At 42.8% G+C, this 12,646-nt stretch overlaps 1 protein-coding gene across 1 annotated transcript in view; it reads left to right on the top strand.

Moving 5' to 3' along the window:
• The window catches only part of ATP10D (ATPase phospholipid transporting 10D (putative)), a 745,681-nt gene extending 733,248 nt beyond the window's left edge, over nucleotides 1-12,433 (top strand). The window contains exons 22-23 of the mRNA XM_078678229.1: nucleotides 7,741-7,928; nucleotides 9,324-12,433. Of these exons, the coding sequence (XP_078534355.1) occupies nucleotides 7,741-7,928; nucleotides 9,324-9,723 (588 nt within the window). The 3' untranslated portion in view covers nucleotides 9,724-12,433. The remainder of the gene's footprint in view (nucleotides 1-7,740; nucleotides 7,929-9,323) is intronic.
• Nucleotides 12,434-12,646: the final 213 nt, after the last annotated feature.

The raw sequence follows: 12,646 nt of genomic DNA, 5'->3' as shown, positions 1-12,646 counted from the left end.
CTTCACCAGGAAAACCTCGGTACAAGCTTTGATACTTAGTTGTTTTGACTATTGTAACAGCCTTTTTCTGTCAGTCAATGATGGAGTGCTAGCCAAACTGCAGGTGATTTAAAACACTGCTGCCAGGCTGGTATTAAACGCCCCGCCCAGAACACCGTCTAAACCTCTCCTGGATAAACTTCATTGGCTCTCAGTCCGCAATAGGGTAAAATTTAAGACCTGTTGTTTAATACATAAGAGCCTAAACGGACTAGGGCCACCGCATTGGAGAGATAAATTCATTCCATACAACCCGGTGCGGTCTCTTAGATCCAGCAACCAACTTCTTCTGAGAATGCCTGTTGCTAGAAAGGCCAGACAAGGAGGAAAAGCTTTATCTGTAGTTGGTCCTATTCTATGGAATAAGCTTCCCCTTGAACTGAGGCAATGCTCTGAACATCTATGCTTCAGAAAGAAGCTTAAAACCTTCCTTTTTCATAACTAACATGCTATCCATTTACTCTTGAACATGCTTCTGGTGTTGTGGGCACAGAGATACTCCGGTAGGGGTGATTCAAGCGCGTTATAAACCCGCAAATAAAATAAATATTGGGAACACTCTTAAAATCATTGTTGTAAAAAATAATTAAATAAAACAAAATCCCCCATTTATAAATTAAAGCCTGATATTTATCATCGTTGGTGTTAAGCGCCCTGGCACGTCCCCCTGCCATAGTTTTAATCCAGATTGAGAGGCCTCCAGCTGGGCGTCCAGAATCTGGAGTGGGGGCTAAGATATTAAAACATTCAAACCCCTCTAGAGAGAACTCTTGAGTGGCCCAGGTCTCTTGGAACATTACAATATCTTGTTTGTGGATTAACTCCAACCAGTCAGGAAAATTCATTTTGGACGCGAGACCAGCCACATTCCAACTCAGTATTTTAAGACTGGATTCGACATTAGGTGTGGTCAGGATATCTAGTTCACAAGGCGGGAGTGCAATTAAGTGGGGGGGGACTGGCTCTGCTAATTCTAATACTGTGCGAGGAGAAGACAGTCAATCCTGGCTATCCAAACCAGATAGGGGCAAAAATCTTTTGTGTAAGGAGAGGGGGCGGGCGGTATGAGGCGTATCAAAAAGTGATGCCTCCAGGGAAGGTTTATAATAATACCCCAATGGCAGAGCCCAGATACTGGTGTTTAAATTAGGCTGGGCCTCCTGGGGCCATAATATTGATTTAGCCAAAGATGGTCTGCGAAATTTGATAACTATACAGTCGCCCTTAATACGTTTTGGGGACTGCCCCACCCAACCAACTCTCAGTACCATAATAATGTGGTCAATAAGTGACGCCCTAAACCCTTTGTTTGGATAGCCAGTCTAAACTCTTATGGCGTAATTGCTCCCATGATTCTGTCTGATTTGGCCTTAATGGGGGCACACCCGCCAAAACCACAACATAAGGGCACGCCTCTGGGGGTAAATTTAACACCTCCCTGCTACTCATGGGGTCTGACAATCTAGTAATGTCAGTACCACCCTCTCGTGATGTGCTACCAGCAGCATGAATATTAGGTTGGGCCATAGTGGGGATACTAGCAGTGGCCGTGATGGTAGTCACATTCTTAGCAAGTGGGCGATTTGCACAACCATTATCAGTGGTGCCATTTTCCCCACCATTACCCTCAGGTGCAAAACACATCTTAATTTTGTTACACATATCACAAGAAATGTTCGCTGGATTCAAATTGGGCGCACCAATCAAAGTATTTGTACAGGTTGACATAATGTTAGATGGTATAGATGGCATTCCAGAAGCAATAGACGCAGTAGAATTGATTTGGACAGACGGAGTATTATTAGGGCACGCAAGCTGAGACATGGACAGATGATCTTTCAAAGTGGCAAGGAAACTGTTGAGTGCGCCTTTAACACGTTCAGTGATGGTATCTACAATTTGACCAATAACAGCTAAATCACATCCATGACTTCCAGAAAGGAGCAAACCATTCTAAGTCTGAGTTCCAATAGAGCGACGAGTCAATAGCTGGAGTGTGCACCTGGACGAAAGCTGTCGAGGAATTTAAAGAGGGACGTATTCAGGATCTCAATGCTGTGCGGGAAGAACAAGGGCAGATGGGCTGCTTCCTCTTAGCACTTGGCACTTTAACTAGCTTCCTTTTGCGTTTCGCCCCAGTAATTGCCTCAGTGTCCACCGGAGTGTCTAATGTAACCACATCTGGGGAAAGAGCTTGGGATATAGTGCCGCCACCAGAAATCGCACAGCTGGTAATAAAACTGTCTGGTGCACTGATTTTCGGGTTGGCGCCCTCCAAAATGGAAGACTGAAAGAGAGGGGGTACTCCCAAACCGAGGGAAACACGCCTCTCGGTCAGTTCTATCTCGTTGCTCACAATACTAACCGCTCTTTCCAGCATGCTATCCATGCTTGTTGCGGTGGGCTTTAGAGCCGGCTGGCCCACTCGCTTCCCCATGATCACGTTAGTCAAATATAGGTGAGAGGTAAAACAAAGTTAGAGAGGGCTCACCTTAGGAAATCAGTTCAGCAGAGTCTCCTCCAGTCTCTGACGGGCGTGGACGGGCCCGCACTTGGCCCGGGTGCGCTTCCCGTGCTGCGGAAGGGCCGCGCAGGCAATGAGGGCCTCTGGCACCCTCCGATGACGTCCTTCACTGGCGCCAAACGGGGCCTTCTGGGAATTGTAGTTGTCGCCTGGCTGTTCCCCTCACGGCGGTGTGGCGGTTCAACAGCGGAGCACGAACAGCTATACCCCTCATGGCAGAGATCAAGGCAAGATGTGGGTAAGTGTCTATCCGTTCCCCTCATGGCAAAGCTGGCTGGAAAATAGCACCTCCCTCTCATTCCATTTTTTTTTTTTTTTTTTTAACAAACCTTTATTGTTTTAGTACGGAGATACAAACATGGGCCTACAACCAGTCCGGCCGGCCGCTATTCAAATCGATTAAAAAGTAATGTGGTATAAAAACATACAGCTGTCCGGAGTTCAAAAGCTGAGTAGCATCCAGGATATATCATATAAGTAAAGTACCATGCGATAGTAAGGATCTGAGACGGTTCATTTTATAATAACGAAAAATAAAATGAAAATCAATGTCGCATAATCACGCACACCCCAAATACAGCTAACTAAAGCAAAAGATTTTACGCCAGTGATGTACATAGATAAAAAAGATGGGGGAGGGGGTATATGAGTCAGGATAGATACAATAAACACCAAGCAATCATGGCGAACTAGCCCCACCCCTCAAGGCGAAACACAATATGGGAGACATGGAAGACGACATCGAAAAAGGAAAAGGGCAAAGGGCCATAGAAACAAAGAGAACACAAAATAACAAACCCATCCCCCAACCCTGCACCCCTGCAAAAGGCTACGGCCTACCCCCCCAGCAGCGTGCCTGTCGCCCTAAATAAGAGACCTGAAATACAGAGAAGAAAAAGGAAAAAAATTACAGGAGAAGGGCCCTCGATCTGGTCATCCGGCCCCTCCCACCTCCGCGTGCAAAGAACGTATAAACAGTAATGGTAGAAGAAGTACAGGTAGCAGCAATCACGCATAACGCAATCAATGACATCCCCGCTAAGCGCCCCTCAAATCATCATCAACCAGCCATGAGTCCCTCCATGTTCCAATCGAATTCACCCCTGGCCTCGTTTGTCAATAGTACCAACGTTGAACCATCCCTCACACGGGATACAAAGTAGCACAAAGGCTCCGATTACACCGGGAGGGTCAGGCAGTGTCGCCGCTCCATAGGACCCCAGCCACCGAAATTTCGCCTACGATGCACGGCGGAAGTCTGATTGGAACAATGTCAAAACCGCCAACAGTCTCGAGTCCAAGCACAGTCCTGCCAGACACGGAAAGGGAAACACACGATGCGGGAAGCGCCAAAACCCCGACGGGGCCGCCCAAGCCGTGTATCGATGCTGTTCCTGGAGTGAAGTAGTGTGGCTCACTGGTTAGAGGCGGCAGACCCGAGAGCAGAGGACGGCCCGGGACCAGGGTTCGATTCCCGGCGCGGCAGGTTTCTGGACCAGGGTCAGCGGACTCGATAATTCTCTCGCCTCGGTGCCCACTCTGATCAGCGATCACACTCGGCAACTCTGGGCATTAGCTTGCCTCATCTTCACTAACGGCCCCACCAGACCGCCGGGGATGCCTGGTCTCACCCTGGAGATACCCATTAAGGGACCATCTCTCAGGGAAGCCAGGAAGGGTTTCGCAGCGGTCGAAGCGCCTTGGGACCCTACGGGTAAGTAGTGCGCTATATAAATGCCTATACATTTACATTTACATTCCTCCACTTGCCGATCAGAGAAAGGCCCCGGTGAGACAATCACATGCGCCACAGGTGCATCCACTGTAAGCTCATGAACCAAATCTATCCACGTCTCTAAGAACGTAGACTCATCCGGGGAATACGTCGATGAAGCAGAGGCAGACACATCGGCGCCTCCTTGAGAGCGATCCGTGCCATTACAAGATGGCGGGACAACAATGGCGGCCATCCTTTGTCCCAAATCTCGGGCCTCCCGGATCAGGGCTGTCTGCAGGGTTGTTAATGCAGCCATTATATGTTTGGGCGTGGGCGGTTTCTCACATAGCCAGACCCCGGGATTCTCTTGTGCACCGGTTTCTCTGCCCGGGTGAGGGGCGCACGGGAAAGTATCATCCGCCATTTCAGCCGTCACGTTCTCTTTCCCCTTCACCGCACCTCAGGAGCGGGTCCGACCCCCGGGATCAGCAGGATTCACAGCGGGATCGCAATAGTCAGGGCAGGCAGCAGAAAGGAGAGTCACCGAAAGGCTAAACAAGCTCCCTGCCACCCGGGAGTCACCCACCGGTTCCCAGGGAGGGCAGTTAACATAACCGGGTATCACACCGAAGGGGAACTGGGCATCATGGACTCTCTCCGTCCCAGCTATATCGCACCTCCCGCAGGGTAACCCACTATTGGGAGTGGGTTGGTATCATCTCTTCCGGCTCGCAGATCTCAGGTTCTCTCCAACCGGCTTCCCATCGCAACCAGAGGCCGCTGGTGTCGCAATCACGGCCGGACACTCCCCTCACTCGAGATCCCGGCCTCAGCACCGCGAAGGCCGCCAAAGAGACGGAGACAGTTCTTCGGGTCTACTGCGCGGTGGAGCCTCAAAAGCAGATGGTAAGTGAATGCTTCCCTTCCCCTACCTAGATTAGCAAATACTGCTCAGGTTTATCGCCAGGATATATGTGCGGGGCGGGAGGGCTCACGGAGCCAAGCGGTTATGCAGCCATCCCGATCGCCATCTTGTGTTAGGCCTCTCATTCCATTTCTAGTTTGGGGACTCAGGCAAACATCTCTGCCCTTGATCCCGGTAGCTCCCACTTGGGCATGTTAGCAGTGGTTCACAATACTACTTGACCTTTCAGTAGTTCCACACGAGAAACTCCCCAACAGGCTGGACCTTCTCAATCAAAATCAAGGAAAGATCCCAAAACTCTCAATCTAGCAGTTTGGCTCTTGAGATCTTAGAGTTTGGCTACCTTAACTTATTACATGAATGTGTGGACATTCTCCTCAAGCAAGCAATTGTAAAATGCTAATTTAGCCTATTCTTCCATTAAATTACACCTGGCTGCCATAGCTGCCTATCTCCAAAATAGACTGCATCTCTCATTGTTCAAAAAGCAGTCACCAAAGCTTTTATGAAAAGTCTAAAATGAATCATCCCTCCTAGGGTTCCTCCTGCACCCTCTTGGAACCTTAACATTGTTCTAACCAGGCTAATTTATCTCCCTTTTGAGCTTCTTCACTCATGCCCCCTACAGTTTATTTCATGGAAAGTAGCATTCTTGGTTGCCATTACCTCACTCCGGTGTGTTAGTGAGCTCCAGGCTATAACTTTACAAGCACCATTCTTTCAAATAAATAAAGACAAACTGGTTCTTCATACTAATCCTACCTTTTTACCTAAAGTGGTTCTTCAATTTCACCTAGATCAGTCCATTGAGCTCACAGTTTTTTTCCCTAATCCTGATTCAGTAGCGGAAAAAGCTCTTCATACCCTCGATGTCAAAAGAGTGGTCATGTTCAACATAGAACTAAAACTTTCAGTAAAACAAATAAACTTTTTGTATCCTTATCACCACCTCATAAAGGCAACCCCATATCCAAATCTGGCATAGGCAGGTGGATAGCCAAATGTATTTAAGCGTGCTACATTATAGCCAAAAGGCTTTTACTTTCTCCCAGAGCACATTCCACTCGTAAAAAGGGAGCTACTATGGCCTTTTTAGGACATATTCGCAAAGCTGACATTTCTAAGGCAGCTACGTGGTATACCGCACACACTTTTTCCAAACACTACTGTGTGGATGTTTTCGCGCGCCAGCAAGCAAATGTAGGTCAGGCAGTACAACATACTCTTTTTTCAAACTACTTCAAGTCTCACAGGCTAGCCACTGCTTTTTTGGGATGGGCTCCTTTACAGTATATGCAGAGCATGCATATCTACAGCCACACATGCCATCAACCTGATTATATTACTTAACCTGTAAGCATCTGTTTATGGCATGTAGTGCTGTAGATTTGTACTTGCATTTCATACTTAGGTGGACATCCTCATTCTTAACCCTTCTTGCACTCCTTTCTCACCCGCCTGCTGGAAAACAGTCCAACAAAGGAGTCTATGCCCAGTATCACCGAGAGGAGAAGTCACTCGATCTTGTGACTCGAAAATCTTCTTTGAAGAAAAACAACTTGCACAACTCCAAATCCAACACTAGATTCCAAGAGTATGGAGGTTTGTGAATCTACAGCACTACATGCCACAAACGGAGGCTTACAGGGTAAGTAACATAATCCTTTTTTTCAGTAGACACTGAAAAAACACCAGATTTTTCTTCACTTTTACTGATGTGGCACCCTCTGGTATCAAACAGCGAAAAAACACTTTTCTGTGATGGATGCTCTTTCTATGACCCGCTCTGGCCATGCTACTCCACTTAGTATGCTCAAATGCAGTGCTTATGGCATCATAATATTTATACCAACAAATAGCACCGAAGCAGAATTGCAGTTGAATAACAGGATATAATTCACACAATAAATGTTAGCACATTCATAGTTGTCTCTGTCAGAGTGGAATATGTGATGTGATATATAAGCTCAACTGTAAAATGATTTTGAATATTTTTATTGCATCTATTTCCTTAAAGATGCATGTGTGAGATATGGTTTGCATGGCTTTTGTGTGAGGCACTGATTGTGGTCCTAACCATAACTTGCGCACTTCAGTAGTTTTTGGGTTTTCATTCGTAATCATAACTGCAATTTACCTGTGTTTCTTAGGTGAGTGTATATGTGTACTGATTTGTAAAGACAGGATTATAAGAGGATGTACTTTCTTTTTGGCATCATTGCATACTTTTTCTGCTAATTGGATAAAAAAGCATTTGAAAATTCAGTCTCAGAAAGGTTGCTATTTTTCTTTCTGCATTTAAGAAAAGGCTCCCTTTACACCATTAGTAATTTATTTATTTATGTAAAGGAAGTTTTCTGGAAACCCTACATCCTTACTGAAATATTCATTGGTTTATTACTTTAATGAAGATTCCTACAGTGCGGACCTAGAAGTACAAATAAGTAACTTTTTTACATATTTACTGATATCACTTTTATTTGCTAAAATATTTTTGTAAATGTTCATTTTTGTGTATCTTCTATCTTGTTTCAGACCTGGATACATTCCATTATTATGCTTGGAAGCGTCTGCATGTACTTTGTCTTTACTTTGGCGTTTGGAGCAACATGTCTTACCTGTAACCCTCCAGCCAACCCATACTGGATCATGGAGAAGCATATGCAAGATCCCATGTTTTATCTTGTCATTATCATGTCTACTGTTCTAGCTCTTCTACCTAGGTAATACCCAGACCCTTTATTTCTATTTACAATGTGTATATATGTAACCATATTTTAAGAACTGTAACTCCAGCCCATCGCATATGGCAATCTAAAGCTGCGGTTGTATTTCCCCATACTAATATGCTTCTCTGAAGAGCCTTCATGATCTTGAGTTATACTTTCATGTCTACATAAGGGGTCATAAAGCTTCCAAACTTAAACGTTCACCTCTTTCTGGCAAAAATATGTGATGGACGATAGTATGGAATTTAAATGTATAAAACCTTTGAGGTGTAGTCCTCCTCAAAGAAATCCAGTGTAAAAATTTCAAACTTGAGGATCCCTGAATTCTTTGGCCTTTTATAAATGTACTAGCTTACACGTCGCGCGTTCCTGCGATCTCCTAAGAAAGGAAATTCAATGAAACGCGTTATGATAACATTCAATTTAGATTGTCATTTTTATTGAAACTTATTCATTTTAATATGGAAAACATTTCAAAGTGTCGTTTTAATTCTATTTATTTATTCGCGTGCTTGTGGATACACGATTTTTTGTTTTTCCGTCTTGTGGGTACATCAGTATTCGAAAGATTATGCGGGCCCTGGGGGGCCGATATTTATAAAAAAATGCATTCCAGAAACCTTCACGGGAGTGTACTCAACAACTTCCCAAAGTTTCTGGCGATCGGATGAATTGTGTAGTAAGGACAGACAGACAGACCGACATACATTCGTTTTTATATGTATAGATATAGAAGGGGAGTGTTTTGTTTGAATAAAGCCTTCAATAAATGTTAAAATTTGGGACTCTTTTAAGACTTAATCTAACTTGAGGCAGTGCTCTTAGATTCATGAAAAGCAAGTGACCTGAGCGACGTGTGGGTCTTCAAATTAATATTTTATTGATCTTAGTTGTTGTCTGACAAGGCAATGGTAATTCTTTCACTGAATAAAATGGGCAAAACGTTTCTATCCTTCTGTGTGCAGGTCTGGGTTGAGGTCAGTACATCCCCAGTAAAATGAGATTAGTTTTATAATTGGATGTCATTTCCTGTGATAATGTGTTTTTTAATTCCCCGAGTATTATTCATGCAGATTTGTTGCACAAGCAGCTATTAATGTTGCCTGCTTTGATGCAGATAGTTGGGGAAGTACAGTGGGCCCCAAAAATCCTGCTCATAACAGAGTGGATGGAGGTAATGAGGATTATGTTAAGCATTCACAAATTACTTTACACTTTTTAACCTGCACAACTTTTACTGTTTGATATGATATATTAGTCAGCTTGCAAAGAGGGTTAACAGTTATTTTTTTTGTGTGCTTGGATTGCAAACAAGTGACACAGCTTTGATTCTGCTTGGATTGCAAACACGTGACACAGCTTTGATTCTTTTTATTTGTTCTATCCTAGGTTTCTCTTCAGAGCTCTTCAGGGCACAGTATGTCCAACTCCGTTAACGAAGGCCAAACAGCTTTGCAAACTTTCACTCGATGAACAGAAGGTGGCTATCAAGAAGTGGAAAGAAGAAACACTTCTGAACTGTGAAATAGACTTCCACAAGGAACTTACATGCTCAGACCCTGAGAACATGGTTCCCACTCAAGAAAACCATTCAGGTGCCGCTTTCAATTCATCAATGTCTGTGGCTGCTGACTGCCACAAATCACAGAACCATATGGGTCACGAGGTTTCTTTTGCAATTGTGGAAGATCCAGATGAAGATGTGGGAACATTGAGTCCTTCCTTTCTGATGTCACCAAACAAATCTTATGATGAACTGTTGAGTCGAAATTCACATTCCTCCTCCTGAGCATTTATGAATTTTACCTTCGACAAAGACTGCGAAAATGTTTTACGACACAAGGAAGGCTTGAGTTCTACCTCGTGTGGAATGGACTTTTTGGTGCCTTCAGAAAAACCAATAAGGTTGAAGGACATTATTTTAGTATTTATGAGCAGAGTGGGTTTCTCCTTACGATCTTAAGTTTGTGTAAAGTTCTTTTAAATTCCTTTTAGGATTCCTTTTATTATTTTAAAGGATTTGTACTTGACATTTTCTCACTGTACAATGCAACTCAAACACAGAGCTGTGAGAAATAATCCTCATATCTACTCTAGATAGCTAATTTTTAAATAGCCACTTCTTGTTTATGTGGTTATTGAATCCTTTCTAATCTTATTGTGTTTGAGACTTGTGTTTCAGACAACAGGACTGCGATCATATTGACAACGTTTTCCTGTTTGCTCCACTACAGTATTCCCCCCAAATCTGTCTAAGTATCACTCTTTTCATAGTTAACTTTTTGTACTCCAGTTCCCAGTGAGGAGAATTTGCAGATCAAATGTAGAAGTGTTAAGTATTCAACACGAGGTCATGATTGCAAGTAGCTGTAGATAATTATCCTTTCTCACATCTTCATTAATTGCATTGTACTACATTATTTGTCATTTCTACCTGAAACTGTACTTACTTTGCATAGGTGTCTCCACTGCTCTTTGCCTTATTTTTCTGCATCACCAATGCAGATTTGCTCCTATGAAGCTCAGAAAGTGTTTGTGACTGCTTGTTTCTGTTTTGTTGTTTGTTGTCAATGCACCACTGTTAGAAATACTTTAGTTTGGTCAGTCTATGCAATATCGACCAAAGCCATAAAAAATGGATTTGGTATACTTTGACTTGACACAGCTGTAATTATCTTCCTGTGCTGTAGACACGGAATCTCATTTGTTCTGATTCCATCCCTTTGGTTTTATTTGTGCTAATATGGCGAAAGTAAAGTTCAGATTCTCATACTACATCCATTTGATGCAAATGTGTTCTGGGGGGAGGATTACAGTAATGTGCTACTTTTGTGGCCGGGGTGTGTGCTACAAAAACAGAGATGGTACCAATGTGGCTCAGACTCTGGTACAGTGTTAAGTAGGACTGCATCGGGCTCCAATTCCAATGGGCCTTATGTAGTTTTACTGAGAATCCTACCCTATCCTGGGATTGTCCCTTCTTGAATTGCACTAGCCAATATGAAATGAGGATCTGACTAACACAATACATTAATATATCACAGAACAAGCGTGTCTTTTCCCCCCTTCAGCAATAGTACTGTAGATTTTAAAGGCTTGAATGAGGCAACTAGTCAGTTGTTGCTTCAGTTTGAGTTGAATCTTCATGCATGTCAAAGTACTGTAGTGAGACGTATTGAGTGCAATTATGAAGTTGCTCGAAATTGTCTATTTAAAAATAGTTGTGTTTAGTGCAGTTATTTTTGTATTTGTACAGACTGGGTACTGCACTAGAGTAAACTGGTCAAGTGGGCAAGTTCTATTCCACATTTTGTACTATCCGCCGGGCACTTGTCCATTCCACATATGCACTGACGATGCTCTGTTTGAAGTAGGATGTCAGACATGTATGCTTTAACTATTACTCTTAAAAGGGCGAACATCTGTACCAAAATTACATGGTCTGTCTGATTTTTTGTACTTTGTTTTAACTACGAGTGGCTTTATCCTGAATATGCACTGACCCTCCTGTGTATCGGTTCTTTCCTATTCATGGTTTTCTATATTGTGTTGTCTTTAGCTCCTTTTTTTGGGCATAGTTACTGTCCCGATTTTATATTTTCACTCCTCTACAGTCCGAAGCTCCAGAGAATTGTGCATAAAACCCTCGAAGCGGGGTAACATATTATGGACTCTGTTTATGCACATCAATATAAATCAACGTTTTTTTTAATCCGTTTTGAAAACATAACGTAATGATTTTTATATGAATAACCTCATACCTTCTGTTATTTGAAAACAGAACTGACACTACCTTTTGTCCCAAATTCTCTGTTTTTTCTTTATTGCAGTTTTTGAATACTGATGGTTAGATTTAGCACCATGTCACTAAATAGAAACATTTATCCATGGAGTTTGAAATATCAGGGTGTATTCGCTGTCACAGAAACTACTAAATAAAACCACATTAGACACCAATTCATAACAAACACCTCACAACTGATGGAACCGCTGTAGGCTTGATGGAACTTATGTTTTATCGAAAACTGTTTGCATGGAAGCCTCATCCACTTGCAAAATGCCTCTGCAAAGTGTCAACACTTGTACCTAGTGCTCCTAAATCTTGAAACGTTATCGAATGTATGAGCTGTGCCCACCAGTGTGCATTGGTGACTATGCCTTGCACAAATAGTTACTACTTTCCAATGAAATATGCTTCATATTGCTCCTTACCTTCCCCACCTTCAGATATGCTGTCATTACTCTCGTTTCTGCTGTATTTCATTCTCCGAAAAAAGCACTTGCAAGTTAGAGCATTCAGTCCTTTACAATGTAACCCAAAGTACATCCCGCATTTTGACAAAATATGAAATGTATATTTTTAAACATGAATTTTCATTCCGACTTAGCCAACGTGTTTTTTTTAACATTTGTATGTCTTTGTACAAGCATGTAAATTTGAGCTCAGTTTTATATATTTGAAAAATGAATAAAGAACAAAACGTATTTTTAGAATTGTTGAATAATGATAAATAGTGCTGTCTTTATTTGCCATTGTGCCTGCCAATTTTTTGTTGTTGTTCTCGTTAAGCTTGTAAGAAAAAAAAGTCAGTAAGTTATTATGATGATGTTCTTTTAGATGTGACCATTTTGAGTAATGTTGCCTTTTTACTGTGGCTACAGTGCTAGCATATGCTCTATGGCAGTGGTCTTCAAACTTCTTAATGCCGCAC

The sequence above is a fragment of the Lissotriton helveticus genome, chromosome 2_2 (assembly GCF_964261635.1).
Source record: "Lissotriton helveticus chromosome 2_2, aLisHel1.1, whole genome shotgun sequence".
NCBI lineage: Eukaryota > Metazoa > Chordata > Amphibia > Caudata > Salamandridae > Lissotriton > Lissotriton helveticus.
Note: the sequence above shows the minus strand (reverse complement) of the source record. Positions and strands in the feature narration are given on the sequence as shown.